The sequence below is a fragment of the Belonocnema kinseyi genome, chromosome 2 (assembly GCF_010883055.1).
Source record: "Belonocnema kinseyi isolate 2016_QV_RU_SX_M_011 chromosome 2, B_treatae_v1, whole genome shotgun sequence".
Taxonomy (NCBI): domain Eukaryota; kingdom Metazoa; phylum Arthropoda; class Insecta; order Hymenoptera; family Cynipidae; genus Belonocnema; species Belonocnema kinseyi.
The window spans coordinates 53,054,116-53,069,569 of NC_046658.1; the positions used below are offsets into that span (position 1 = coordinate 53,054,116).

Consider the following 15,454-nt stretch of genomic DNA (forward strand, 5'->3'; position numbering starts at 1 on the left):
CCAACCGTAGTTATTGATGCGGCCTTCTTTCGCCCTCAAATTGGAAATGCAGTTAATGGACGTGACTTAAATGAACCAGTCCATATAATAAAAAATATTAACAAGTTGAATTAAATAAATTAATGTATTTTCAGGGAATATTATCTTATCTCAGCGGGATGGATAGGAGAACACTCTTCTCAAGTTGCAGTAGTTTGGATGACGAGGTCCCAAAACTTATCTGTAGTATCAGCATGTCGAGCCCCTAACTGGGAGTGTGAGGAAATTCACACAGAGAGAGCTCCAGAAGGACAGTGGCTGGACGCTCAACCACATCCCGTTTTCGCACCTGATGGAGACAGCTTCCTGCTCCTGGCAGCTGTACAAGAGGGAGGCCAGGAACACTTCACTCACATTAAACACGTCACTCTGACGGACCAAAGGATTGCTGTGCTATCGCACGGTCGTTACGAGGTTTATATTACCTTTCAAATTCACATAACCATTTCTAATTAAAACTGATTTCTTGAATACAAAAACATATAGTATGGATTTGGCATGAAAACCCTTGAACTTATGTCTCAGTTAGGTATCAAAGGTAAAAGTAAAAATAACAGGCTTGATTTTTTTAATAAGCGAAAACCCAATGGTACAACTACCTATGAAGTGGTTTAATGATACAGTGAATTATGTTATTATTTTATTAATTTATAATTATTTATTTTATTTTTATTTTATCATTTTAGCCGATTAATCCCATTAATCGTTAGCCCCATAATATCTCAGTTTCTTTCAAAAGTTTTGATTGATATCTCAAACAAGTCTTCATCGGAATCGACTGCTTTCTAGAACATATTTAACTTTATAGATACGGGATCTGTTTGGAAAGTATCCGAGCTTGTGGTGTACCAGGAGTAAGAGTTCATTCGGTGATAATAGCCCCTTCAATGTACTTTCCCGTACAAGCCACACCATTAGTCCAGCGATCCACTTCTTTTAGAAGTACGCCTTAGTCACCTTTTGGAATAGCTAACAGCTGCTTTGTCGCATTCGGTCTTGTTTCATCTACGTTTCGAAATCGTTTTTCTTTTAGTGGAGATTTCAATTTGGAAAATAGCCAAAAATCATAGGAAGCCAGGTCAGGACTGTATGGAGACTGCCGAAGTTGTGTAAGACCGTGTTCCAGTAGAAATAACTGAATAAGCTGCGATGAATACGCAGGTGTGCTGTCCTGGCGAAGGATCCAGCAGCTGAGTTTTTCCAAATCAGGCTCAAAATTTCCGAAACAATAGTTTTTGGAAACCAGAGGTCTTCCTCAAACTCTTTCACTGTTAAACAAAGATTTCCGTTACTTAAAACTGGCACCAATTCCACGTTTTGTAGAGTTTTGACCGTCAAGGGCCTGTCAGGGTGACGGTCACTTTCTACTGAATTATTACAACTTTTAAATTACCACTCTTTAGTAATTTTAAATCACTAATCTTTGAGTAACTCTCATCGATTCATTATCATACACCTGCTGCATCATACTGATGGTTTCCGAAAATAAGTGGTCAAGTTTTTCGCCAAATTTATTGCACATTTATGTTCCGTCATTCTGAAATGCAACGGGTACGTGGTTAGACGTTAAAGAAAACCGCGAACACTGTTCGACTAAAGATATACAGGTCCATGTCAGTTATTGGGAGGCCTCACAGAGGGTCCCTCCTAAATGGTAAATACCTGTCTTTGACAATAGCACAACTGCATACAAAGCGATAGCACACGATCGGATACTTTCCGGATAGACCTCGTGATTTAATCATCGCCTAGTTTTGTAGTATTAAATTATTTGTCGGAGCTACATACATATACACTCAACTTCCAGTCTGTCACGTGTTGCTAAGCGGAGGAGATGCTAACCCAGCCCTAAATATCAAATAACTGAGCCATGCGTTTTGATCTGATCGTTGACATAACTGAGCTCTGACATAATTGGAAGTTGAGTGTAATACTTAACCAGACCTAGCATTCATACGAGGCTAAAATCTCTGGACAGTCAATTAGTCTTCTTATTACTTTGTAGATGAATGACCATCAAAGAATCAAACTTCTATCCTGGATTGTGTAGGCTAGACATTTTTTTAAGCAAGAAAGGATATATCACGTGACAAGTTCTTTAACAAAATTCAAGAATTTCTTGAAATTTGTACCTTGACTTTAACTGTTGTTACGGCCTAGGAAATTTGTAGCGAAAATCTGAAATTCACAGGACGTGATCATTAATTGAAGCCAAAAAAGCTTAATACATCTTCGCGGGTTTCCTAGTTATCACTCATAAGAATCAAACTGACTGAAACCGTTTCTATCACGTTTGGTCATTTTTAGTCATATCTTCGGAACACGTAAAAATTTGTTATCTTTTATGGGATTAAATTGAAGATAATATTTCAGAGACTGCGTGTTATGAATTTTATAATTCATAACATGTAATTGCTTGATTCGCACTTAACTTGAACAATTTGTAAACAAAAAAGTTCTACATTTGATTAAATGAAAGTCAATGAATAATTTGTTACTTTATCGAGGGGCTAGTCACTGAGAAATCTCAGATTGCCGCGCTGGAAAGTCTTAGGAGAAGTCTTAGAGGAAATCTTGGAATTCTTAGAAATCTTTAAAATCTTTCGCCAAGCATGGATCATTCACACACCACGAAGCATTTACACGTTCACAATGCACTGCTTTGGTGGGTCTAACTGACAGCCGACTCCATCCGAACGCCGCTGAGGTTAGCGGAGTCTGATTTCTCCTGGAGAGTCTCGTTCGCGAGCAGTTCTGGAAATCTCAGCAGTCCCGATAATCTCAAGGAAATCTTAGCACCCTCTACGCGAATATCCAATTTTTTAGTAATTATTTAAATGCTTGAAAATTGCAAAGTAATATAGGATCTATTCCGTAAAAAAATTCATTTATTTGATCGTAAATAGCTAACATGAATCATTGTTAGACGTTGCGCCCCCGCGCCACCCTCACGCCGGTTTTCCTTTTAAACTGAACCACCTCGATTTCCATTGAGGGCGGAAGCGCCGCGTAAAGCCGTTCTCAATATTCGGCGTCGCCACGTGACTATTTCAAGACTACTTAAGACTGAATTTGGCTGCACAAAAATGCTCAAAAATCTGCATTCTAAATGTAAATATAAATATAATATCATATGTGACGTGCGCCGAAGAAAAGGGGCTTACTCTGAAAAGTGACATTTTTCAGGGCGAGCAGTTGAAGTCGACCCGATAGACGCGACTTTTAAGAGAGTGAAGACTCACGAAATTTACCCTTTCCACTTACCACATTCTCACGGAAAGAGATAGGTCGTAGATGCGGCTCACGGGCGGGGTATAGATGAGACGCGTAGATGATATGGTGAGTGGTGGGAGATGTTTCGCGGAATCTCCAGCTCTCGAGCCAAAGCCCTATTACTCGGGTACCTAACAACTCAATTATTAGCAATAATAACGCTCGGATATTTTTTCCGATGGTTTTATTAAAAAGAGCAGATCAAAAACTATCAAAATGTGTAAAAACCTTGATTTAGATTTTTTTAGAGTAGGCCCCTTTCTTCGGCGCACGTCACATATAGTTACGCATGTAATTTGCGCAGTTATCGACTTTCTCTATAGCTAATGCTTCACTTATGACCAATGTCAGATTTATTCTTGGTCTCTATTTTCTCTAGTTCGTTCTGACGATAGATTTGATTAGAGATTACATCATTGATTGACTGAAATGAAATATATGATGGAATAAATCTGTCAAGGCCCGGTAGAGAAATTCAGTGTTGATAGCGATTCCAAGGGTTTAAATGAAAAAGACTTAAAATACTTTTAAAATTTAATTCGAAGATGATACTGAATTTCTAAGCTATTATAACCCTTAAGATTTCATTTAAGTGTTACTTTTACTAACAGGTTCATATAAATAAATCTTTAATTAATTCTACAATTAAGTTTTGTTGGTTTCCTTTTCCTACTTTGAAAAAATAAATAAATGTAAAAAATACTATTTTAGAAGCACGCGCTGACACTGACGCCGCCACAACACCGTCAAAAATTAAGTAAAGCGTCACACCGCTCTGCGCCGGCGTCCGGCCAGCCACCGGTCAAATTTAGCCTCAACGTCGCCACCGATTAATGTGTCGCCGGCGCAGACATCTATTAATTGTTTTACAAAATATTGTATAAAATTATACATTTTTTCTTAACTTTTAATAATCCCACTAAAAAACTCTTTTCACCCATCAATTATACAAATTTAGTGCGGATCATGTAACTAATCGCTAATGATCTCCACGAAACCGTTTTTATTAACGCATTTGTTTATAACAAGATTATTACAATTTTTATCATTTGATTTTCTATTAAACATCTTTTTTGGATAGTTGCTTCATATTTTCTCTGCATCTCCGAAAGATATTTAAAAAATCTGTAAATTCTACAGAAGTGCATCAATACTTTGCTTTCTTTAACGTACGCCTCCCGCAAAATAAACAGATATTCTTTTTCCGTGTGCAAAAACTAAGTCCAAATTATAACGCAAAAATATTAACAAGATATATCAAATTGCGTGGCAGGTGAGTTCAATTCTGGCGTGGGACACTTCAGCTCATTTAGTATACTACTTGGGATCTAGAGAGCGAAAACCGGGTCAGAAGCACCTTTATGTGGTGCGAGATCCAACTGCCGATGATCATCGAAATTTTGAACCTTTGTGCATTACATGCGACCTTGGAGAGGTCCTTTGGAGTAGTCGGTAAGATCAAAGCTAAATGCATATCAAATATTTAATTAAAAAATTAAGAGACTGTGTTAAGTTGCACTGGTGATCGAAATCCAAATACACACGTTTCACTCAAATAACGTTTATTTGAAATCAATAAGATAAATTAGTATCCAAAAACCATAGATGGTTCACACTTCGTGGAGTTTCTGAATAAACTTGAAGGTAGCAGTTAAAGTATAAAGAGCTTAGAAATGAGACTACTCACTAATTAGAGAGTTCACAAAATTTATACAGATAGTAGTGAAGAAAAATCTTAATAGAGCCTCACTCTGTTAAAAGAAAACTCATAATAGAGCCTCATTAATTTTCTCAAAGTTTTTGTGGCAACAAACTGACTAAAAAAATGCGAAGATTTCTCAAGAGATGGTTCAAGATTTAAAGCTGGGAATTAACTGGCTCAAATTTTACGATGGCTTTCTCGTCCTCGTTTGAGAAAAGGGCTCTTTCAGAATAGGTTTTCGTCGAATTCGTGATCTCATTTAGGAATGCTACCAAAGTTTAGACTACTTATCGCTATAACACAAATATCTTTTAACAAATAAAAAACTACATAATTAAATAAACTGAAATGGCTAATTGTAGGTTCACTAATTACAAAGCACATCAATTCATTAGTTGAAATCCTCCTTTAAAAGTGCTTTTTAGTAAGCAATGTTTTATTAACAAAATACGTCTACCACTAAATTATAACATTAAAATCTCTACCAGCTTTTTTCATTTAAATTTGAGACAGTTTGACATAATATAATATTATGATAAAAATTTTACTCATTGTCAGCAGGATGAGAGGAAATGATTGAAGTTTCATATAAAAGAGAAACCTTCTGGTCAAGTTAAAACTCTTATTATATACTTCCTTTTGGTTTTTGCATTAATTACATGTTCGCGACTCTTTCTTTATAATGGCAAAGCTACAGACTTTAATACTTGAACTCCAGAAAATGCATTGTAAATATTCACAAGCATTTCTACAAAGATCTTCTGTGATTAGAAACTTTTCATGTACTACGCGGAATATTGTTTTATAGCTATTGAATGTACATACTATTCCAGCAATATCTCAATACCTGAATTTTGTAAATTAAGGGACATTAGGCAGTTTTCCATACTATTCAACTTGAAATATCCTTGAGTAATATTTATTGGCAGTGCATCTTTATGAAAGTGGTTTACGTTACTTTACAAATAAATATATGAAATAAAGATAACGTGGAAGTAGCAAAGATTTTTTTTTTTGGTTATAAAATTTGCGTTATCCTCGATTATTTTCTAAGCTGATTAGTAAGCTTCTAACAATGAAGTAATGGAGTATAATTTTTCAGATTTTACTATATAAACTGTACCCACTTTGGTGCGTCCGTGAATCCGCCAACGGCAGATAGTGGTGCAGGATTTTACGTCCTTTACTGTGAAGGACCTGGACTACCTCTGGGTGGTGTTCATTCAGTTACAACTCATAAAATGGTTCGAGTTCTTTATGACACCAGGATACAGCGGGGAGATAGATTGTCTCAATTGGCACTTCCAAAGAGAAGAAGCTTGGAGGTACAACATTGTCAAAATAATTAAATTCATTCATATTTAATGTTTATATACTATTAGAACCATTATATTTCTATGACACCTCAAATCAACATTGTACCATACAGTAAAAATTATAATATGATATTGATATGCTCATTTTGGTGCAATATAAGCCTTCGACTTTGGTGAGATGGCTCATTAGAAAAGAATCGCATTTAATGTTATTCCTAATATAGTAGTTTTTCCATAAAACTAAGTAGAAACAGTAAAAAAAAGTAATTGTCTGTACAGCTCCGAGTGCGGTTAACCAAATAAAAGTTGTTTTAAATGAAATTACACAGAGAAAAATAGATATTAGGACTCAATGCCTGCACTTTTAACAAAATGACAATAAACTAGATTTTTACGTTTAATACCTTGGTATTAAAATTTAATATCTAGATAGTAAATTTTAATATCTCATTATTTTTAAATTTTAACTTTTTAATACCTGAATATTGAATTTTAATATCAAAATATTCCAGCTTCTTATCTAGATCGTTGTCCTATGATATTGTTATTATTATTAATATCATAATTTTGTCCGCACATTTAGATATTGCTAACACGTTAGGATTGATAAATCCAAATTTCATGATTTGCTTAAACCTAAAATCAACTAATATAATGCTAAAAATTAATATCATATCGTATGTTTTGCGTTGTTTGAGTCAGCATTTGAATTCTGAATTTTTTCATAGCATATTTGATATATAAACTGGTTTTTATGTTTATATAATTTTTATTTATTAGGTTTTGAATACATCAAAATAATTTATATGGTATGAATAAATTAATATCAAAAATATCTACAGGTTTGGATGCAATAAAAGTCTGAATTGCTTAAAGAACAATTAAATGATGTAAAAAATTTATCTAGAAATTTTGGTTAATAAACTTAATCGATACCATTAAATTTTCCATAAAAAATTATGCTTATATTTTCGTAGACATTGAACTTTTCAAACTTGGTGATTTTTGGACCACCCTAGCCAGCATTCACGATGTAACTCGTATCTGCTCAGAAACGAATTTAAAAAAAAAAATGATAGCAGTAAATTTTGCATAGCAATAATAATCCCGAAAGTTATTCTATTTTCTCTAAATGTAATATCTCTAAATAATTTGATAAAGGTGCCATTGCCACAAGGCTGGAGGGCGCAAGTGCAGCTTCTATTGCCACCGTCTTGGAGAGAGGAGCTTCGGGACGCTGCATTTCCGGTGTTGGTGGAGGTCAATGGACGACCTGGAAGTGAAGCGGTCACGGACAAGTTCAGCATAGATTGGGGTACATATATGTCGAGCCACAACGACGTGGTATACGTCAGACTCGATGTACGTGGTGCTCGGGGCCAAGGAAAAAGAGCCCTATTTCGAAGACTCGGAGGAGTCGAAGTACAAGATCAGCTGACAGTACTGAGGTATCTTCTACACACTCTCAAATACTTAGATGAAACGAGAGTTGGTGTTTGGGGATGGGGATATGGTGGATATGTCACTGCCATGGTGCTTGGAAGTCAGCAAGATGTTTTCAAATGTGGGGTCTCCGTTAACCCTATTGCTGATTGGCTCTATTACAGTAAGTTCGCTTTATTTCAATTTATTATTCTAAGTAATTGAGAATAGCATTGTTTAATGCTAATGATATCACATGAATCAGCCTTGGAACTTTTACTATCAATTTATATCTTTGATTTTCTAATTTCTTTATTATGACAACTCCAAACTTTCCTGAACGTTAGAAACGAAAATTTTAAATTTGACAAAAATCTGTCTGAGAAGATTACGACAAGTGACCTCAAATAAGGGTTTTGTAATTATCATAATTTAAAATAGTAATTTTTTTATTGATAAACAACTAATAAAAAAAAGCTCAACATTAAAAATTTTGTTTTTTATTATTATTATATAGGTTGTCCAGAAAGTCTGGAAACACTTAAATAACTCTCCGGCTAAAATGTTATTCAAAGGGGTCAAGGTCATTCTTAGAGTAACTTTCAACGAGAAATCGAATGGTGACCTTCAATTAAAGCTTAAACTTGACCTTCAATGTCATTTCGTGGTCAAATATTTTTGAAATCGACAATCGAAAGAGCGGGAAATTTTACGTTTAAATACAGGTCATTGGACAGGTGTGAATTTGCAAGTCTGCTAAAGGTCATTGAAACACCTATGACCTAGGAACTAAGTACATATTTAAACGTAAAATTTCTTACTCTTTCGATTGCCGATGTCAATAATAGGAGTTCCTATTTAAAAACACAAAGTTGACGTTGAAATGACTTTGAAGGTCATCATTCGATTTTTCGTTAAAAAGTACTCGAAGAATGATCTTAAACCAGTTGAAAAATATTTCATCTGGACAGTTAAGTAGGTAACAAAATTTTTTTGATTTTTCTTACTTTTCAACTATTGTTATAAAAAAACTGTAATATCAAAATATGCAAAAGACATTTTTTTTCAACTCCTATATCACTAAATTGAAATATATTTTATCATAAGCGAGAGCAAAGAATTTATATCACGCGAGAAGTTTACGGAGTGATACGCGTCCAGCCGGCAAAATTATATATAGTTTATATATAGTGTGAAGTTTTATATAGAACATTCATTTGTTTTATACAAAAATGTATAAAATAAATGAATATTATGTATAAAACAAATAAATATCATGTATAATCACACTATATATAAACTATATATAATATTTCCGCCTGGGCAAGTAAATAGCTCCTCAATAAAAATAGAAAATGCAGATTTGAAATATTACGGACTCGATCTTTTCATTTCTTTTCGTGAAATCAATTGTAAAACAATTATAAAGCAAAAGTGGAAAATCTAAAGGGTATTGTTCAATCTGCTTTGGAATTTTTGTTGTTATAATATTCATTTTCTAAATACGAGAAGTGTAAAGATAGCAGACGCTTACAGCTGAATCTTGAAACACGTTTGAAAATTTATTTTTCTTTGCACATGCACGCAAAACCCTCGATTTGCTACCATTTACAGCCATGGAAAATGGGCGATTGCTCATCCTGCTCAAAGAAGATAATAAAAATCCTTAACGTCGATTAGCAAAATACTCTACATGGTAACCAAAACATTTTGCTCACTATATGAACATCGTTCTGATGGTGTTTAGTTAGTAATTTGTCATTATCATATACTCGATGTCTGTAAACTGTAGATTATCTTCGGCTTTGAGTTTTAATTTGTAAATAAAATTATTATTTGATACAAGAGGTCTCACAAGCCTCGCCTTCGAAATCGTGTTGGGCCTTCACATTTGCATTGACAATTTAGCTCTCATTCCAGGATATACTATTTCTAAGCACAAATGCGACATGAGATAAGTATTCTCGCAGGTGTTCTTATATTGTAATACTCTCGGCTTCACGATGGTACATGTAAATATCACGATTTAAAACGTTAAACGGAGAAAAAATCTGAGAAAATTAGCAAGACCTATGTGCAAGGATGATGAAACTTCAGTTACAAGCTTGCCTTTTAACAGTGCTACTCTCACAGCCTCGAATCTGGGCTAACTGCCGGAAACTTGCAACTACAATCTCATGGTCCTCAAATGCAGGAATTTTCAATTATCTGAGGCTTTTTCTCAGTTTTGCGAAGTGAATCTCGAAATTTATGGTCACTATTGTCAAGTTAATAGTCTTGGAATATAAGAAAATGTCCTAAAATACTTATTCCGTGTTAGAGTTTTGCGTAAAAGAAATTAATTTATAAGTGTTTCTCGCCGTTTGGCTTTTGGTGTCTGCTATCTTTCAATTTCCCTGTTTCTGAAAATTAATATTTTATTTCAAAATATTTATTTCCTGAAGGGGGTGGGTAAATATTTCGAAAAATTTATCAGTCCCAGGATCGTGCAAGACTCAGGATATTCGGTCAGTTTTCTGACCCTTGAAGTCAAGATGCAGTTTAGCTTTAAGGTTTCAAAAAGCGTGTATGTAAATTTATATTTGTAAGTTTCTTTGATCAGAATCTTATAATCTGCTTGAAGATTATAAGAGGGGTGGGGAATAATGAACACATTGTCTGAAATAGGTGTCCTCCATTTGTGTTTCCAGACTCCGCTTTTACGGAACGCGTTTTGGGAGCGCCGGCAGAAAATTTCAAGGGTTATGTGGAGGCTGATCTAACTCAACGTGCCAGACTGGTACCAAGTAACAGCCTTTATCTTCTACATGGTTTAGCCGATCTTACAGCGCCTTACACACACGGCGTTGCCTTTGCCAAGGCCATGTCTGAAGCAGGAGTGATCTTCAGATACCAGGTTAGTCTTAAACGCTTGTCTTATCATAATACAGATCACACCTTTTTAAAGCAATCATTCTAAGAAAGAAAACAAAGGAAATTTAAACCTACAAACTAAAAATAACGCCGAGATTTTGAACCAGGGGGGTAGGGGCTCGCTTTTTATTGTAAATTCAAAGATATAGGCCTAAAATAAACACACAACAAAAGATATATATATATATATACGGCCGGATACTAACTTCCATATATCACAACGCTGCTGAAGGCTGGTGACCTTCTCAGCATGAAAACAAAAACACAAACCCAAGACGACTCTCGCGGTTCCAGTTCTACTTCCCCCCCTCTCCCAACCATCCCTTATTAACTGAAGTTTTTGGTGGGACTGACGTTAGAACTACAATCTCCACCATATGACGATTTGATACTTAACTTTGACATGATTTCGACTCAGAAAATAAACTTATTGCATAAAGGTGTTAATTTGGCGTATAATCTAAACAATGAATAATACAAACTACAAAATAGCCTCGGAAAGGACTGGAACTTTTAATGACAAAAGGTATGCACACGGAAAATCTAAAGGTCATGTTTCAGGCGACGAATGGAGACTGGGTGTTTGGTATGCTAGGGGAGTAAATAATCTCAAGGTAAAAGAATTGCGTGAAACTATGAACGTGAAGAAACTAGATATTTTATGTGTGCCCGAAATAAAGAAAAAGGGATGCGAAACTAAAGACATAAAAAACGGCGTGTTGAAAGGCGGATTTGAAATATGGTCAGGAGTAGAGTGTGAATCACATGGTAAACAAGGAATAGGTCTCATTTTGAATGAAAGAGCAAAGCAGCATCTCGGAGACCATGGCTTCGTGTCTCCCAGACTGCTGTGGGCTAGAATGAATGTAGAAATCAGAAGACTATTTATTATAGCATGCTACGCGCCGGTTGATAGTGATCCTAGAGAAGTAAAAGACGCCTTCTGGGACACTTTAAATGACAAATAAACATCTGCGAACATGGGGAAAGAATAATTCTACTAGGAGACATGAACGGTTGGGTGGGCATCCAAAATCAGGATATAGAAATGTAAGAGTTTACTATTTTAGGTCGTTATTTGAAATTCGAATTATTTCCACAATGCAACTGTAGGTGGCGCTTTGAGAGAAAGCAGGGAGGGGAGTTAGTCTTTCTCCGATCGTCCGAGGAGCTAGATGTATCGTTGTGTGATATCCATTATACTGTTTTAAATTCAAGTATCTCGATCCTTTATTATCCCTCACAATTCAGAAGTGGGATCAAGTCAAACGCCCTACTGACGCGTAGGTGTGATTTTCGGTTCTTATAAGTGATCGTGAAAGCCAAAGGCCTTCATATATTTGCTAACGGTCAGCATTATGGGTATGGTCGACGCAACGCTTTCAGCTTTACTACTCACAAAGAGTCTTTTCCCGCTTCCCAAGCTTTTGGAAAGCTAAAAGTGACGTGTATGCTAAATGGATACTCTTGTGAAAGAAGGTGCGGTGTGAATTGAAAAGCTGTGATAACAGGAATGACAAATCGTGCATCAAATCTCACAATGCGTTATGGCGGCCGTACATGGCATCCTTGGTTTCCTGAGTGTTGCCCAAAAAGAACGTCTGGCGGCGCTGTTTCGCTATAGGCCCTGCGAGAGGTACCTAGCACCCTTCCGAACCAGAGCAAGGGTCAGCCCTGGCGCTGTTTCGCTATAGGCCCTTACTTAAGGCGAAAGGTCCTTAGAACTCTTCTGAACCAGAGCAGCCCGCTACCGCCGCTTAAAGCCCGACTACCCGAGCCGATTGACATTATGCGACTACAGAACTAGTGTTTAATTTTCAGAGTGAAGTGTGATGAACTTTAAGTGATTTGTGGTATTTTAAGTGATTCTCACTTCTGCGGTTGCTTGGACCTTAAGTAACATCTCTCTGATTGATGCAAAATCCCAAGCACCTATGAGAGAACTTCTGAACATCCCATTGAATTACGAAACCTGTTTTTTGTGTAAAATCTTCTGAAATGTGAACATCTTCGAAACTTTTTAGTGTTGAATCTTCTGAAAAGTGAAAATTCTCGAAACCCTTTTAGCGTGAAACCTTCTGTTAAGTGTTAGTGTGAAACCTTCTGACAAGTGAACGTTATCGTTGCCGCAGATAAGAATAAAAGAAACTTTAGAATATTCTGAACCGTGGTCGAAGTGATCTCGATAACTTCGGTTTCTCAATTAAAAAATAATAAAAACTCTTTGGAATAATTAGTGCAAGTCAGTGAAGATGTCCAAAAAAACAACTCCGTCTTCGTTTTCAGCTGCGGTCTTGAAGGAGATAGCTAAAACTTATGAGCTGCCTACTACGGGCACTAAAGCAGACATTATAGCACATCTTGCAGAATGTGATCCAAGCGAAGAGTGGATCTATGCAGCTTCAGAAATTCAGAACCGTGTATCCAACGATTCAGGAAATACTTGGGGTGGGGAGGCTTCAGGGGGTACGGGCCCCCTTATTGAGCAGAACCGACAGGGCGGTTTGTCTCTACCGTGGAACCCTCCACTTGATGCTGAGAATTCCTACAGAAGAGAGATCGAATTCATCCAGAGAGAACGTGATCTCCTTCAGCGAGAGTTAGAACTAGCTCGATGAGAGAATGAGCTACTACGTCAATCTCCGAGACTTCAGAACCAAGAAGAAACTCTACCCCGACAAATGAACATCAATTCCTTGAAGAATCTTCTGAGTGATTTTGATGGCACGATTATTGACTATATAAAGTGGAAAGATCAGTTTAAACTTATGGAGACAACATATAGATTAGATGAAGCCCATGCCCGTCTTCTGTTTGCCACAAAACTCAAGGGTAAGGCTCAGCAGTGGTTTCAGTCAAGGTCGGAACATGTCGGCATGTCAATGAATAATCTGTTCAGGGATTTAGGGTCAATGTTCGGGCACCGAACGAATAAACTGACACTTCGAAGAAACTTCGAAGAGACGCTGGAAACACAACGAGTCTTTCAGCGACTACTTCCACGAGAAGTTAATTTTGGCCAACTCCATCACAGTTGCAGACGATGAATTGCGAGACTGCATTATTGATGGTATTCCGGACATAAACTTGAGAAACCAAGCTAGGATTCAGCGATTCAAGGAAAAGGTAGAAATTCTCGAGACCTTTGAGAAAATAACGCTCAGAAGCGACAGGAAGGAGCCTACGAAAGCCGAAGCTCCACATACATCTACACCGAAGTCCAACGTGAATCCAGACCTGAAGGCAACGAACTCCTCAAAGGATCTTCTGAAATCGCAATTGCGCTGCTACAATTGTAGCAAACTAGGTCACTATTCGGGTGAATGCAAGCAACCCACGAGAGAAAAAGGAGCTTGTTTCAAGTGCTTCAAACAAGGGCATACTCACAGGGAATGCCCTGAGAAGAAGCCACCGCAGGTCAGCAATATTACCCAGGCTGACGCAGAGAATGACAGCAACTACTTCAGAACCATCGAATGTAGATTCAACGATTCCGGTGAAGTTTCCTGTCTCCAGCTCGACTCACTTCTAGACACGGGCAGTCCTGTGAGCTTCATCAAAGAGATGTTTGTACCAGAATCAACTTTAGATATTCATTCAGCACAGAACTGTAAGTACAACGGGATAAACAACAGCGAGTTGAAGATTGTAGGCGAGATTGTTGTAAGCATTCGAATTGGTCATGTAACTCGTGAACATTTAAAAATCATGGTTGTTTCAAACTCGACGATGACAACATCTATTGTATTAGGTAGACAAACTTTGAAATTGTTTGGCATAGGGTTGACAAATGTCAACATTAACTATGATGAAAAAATTTCTGAAATATTTGCCATTGATGTTTCCGAAATTGACTCTGAATGTAAACCTTCACTTATAATAAATCCGATCCTAGATCACAAAAAACACTTAATGGTCAATGATTTGTTTGTCAATAATCATGTTTTGCCCACACGTCCGAATTCGCCTAAGATAAGAACAGAGTTATCGCTTAAGCTAACAGACCATAAACCTTTTCATTCCAAACCTAGAAGGTTGTCGTTTTCCGAAAAGGAAGAATTACAAAAAATAGTATTGACGAAGAAGAAAAACGGGAAAACTAGATTATGTGTCGATTATCGGGCTTTGAATAAAGTTATATTACGTGACAATTACTCTCTTCCACTCATTGAAGATCAGATAGATAAACTTCGCGACAAAAGATTCTTCACGCTGTTTGATCTCAATGACGGGTTCCACCACATCCCGATCGCGGAAGATTCTATTCAATACACGGCTTTCATAACTCCGTTTGGATTATTTGGATACCTTATGACACCTTTCGGACTTAAGGTAGCTTCTTCCAAATTTCAGTATTTTATCAACACGGTTTTTGCAGAGCCAATAAAGAAAGGCAAAATGATCGCCTACCTTGATGACTTGATGATAGCCTCTGAAACTTTAGAGCAGCACTTTGATACCCTAGCACTTGTTTTATCGTTGCTAGTCGAAAATAAATTAGAACTCAGAATCGATAAATGCAAGTTCTTTCAAACAGAAATCGAATATCTCGGTTACAAGATTTCTGCAGAAGGTGTAACTGCCACCACTCGAGGTGTAGAGGCTATAACTAATTTTCGGTTGCCAAAAAATATCCACGATGTTCAGAAATTCTTAGGCCTCTGCTCATATTTTCGCAAGTTCATCAAAGGCTTTTCGATCATTGCAAAACCGCTTTATGACTTATTACGGAAAGATTGTCAATTCAGATTCACAGACATAGAGTTCGAAACGTTTGAAACCCTTAAAG

General features: G+C 36.7%; 1 protein-coding gene across 3 annotated transcripts in view; it reads left to right on the forward strand.

The window, feature by feature from the left end:
* Window positions 1-15,454, forward strand: part of LOC117168311 (inactive dipeptidyl peptidase 10) — a 236,026-nt gene that overhangs the window by 212,997 nt on the left and 7,575 nt on the right. For all 3 annotated transcript variants that reach the window (XM_033353870.1, XM_033353871.1, XM_033353872.1), the window contains 5 exons: window positions 135-453; window positions 4,586-4,764; window positions 6,117-6,339; window positions 7,492-7,936; window positions 10,443-10,648. In XM_033353870.1, coding sequence (XP_033209761.1) covers window positions 135-453; window positions 4,586-4,764; window positions 6,117-6,339; window positions 7,492-7,936; window positions 10,443-10,648 — 1,372 coding nt within the window. The remainder of the gene's footprint in view (window positions 1-134; window positions 454-4,585; window positions 4,765-6,116; window positions 6,340-7,491; window positions 7,937-10,442; window positions 10,649-15,454) is intronic.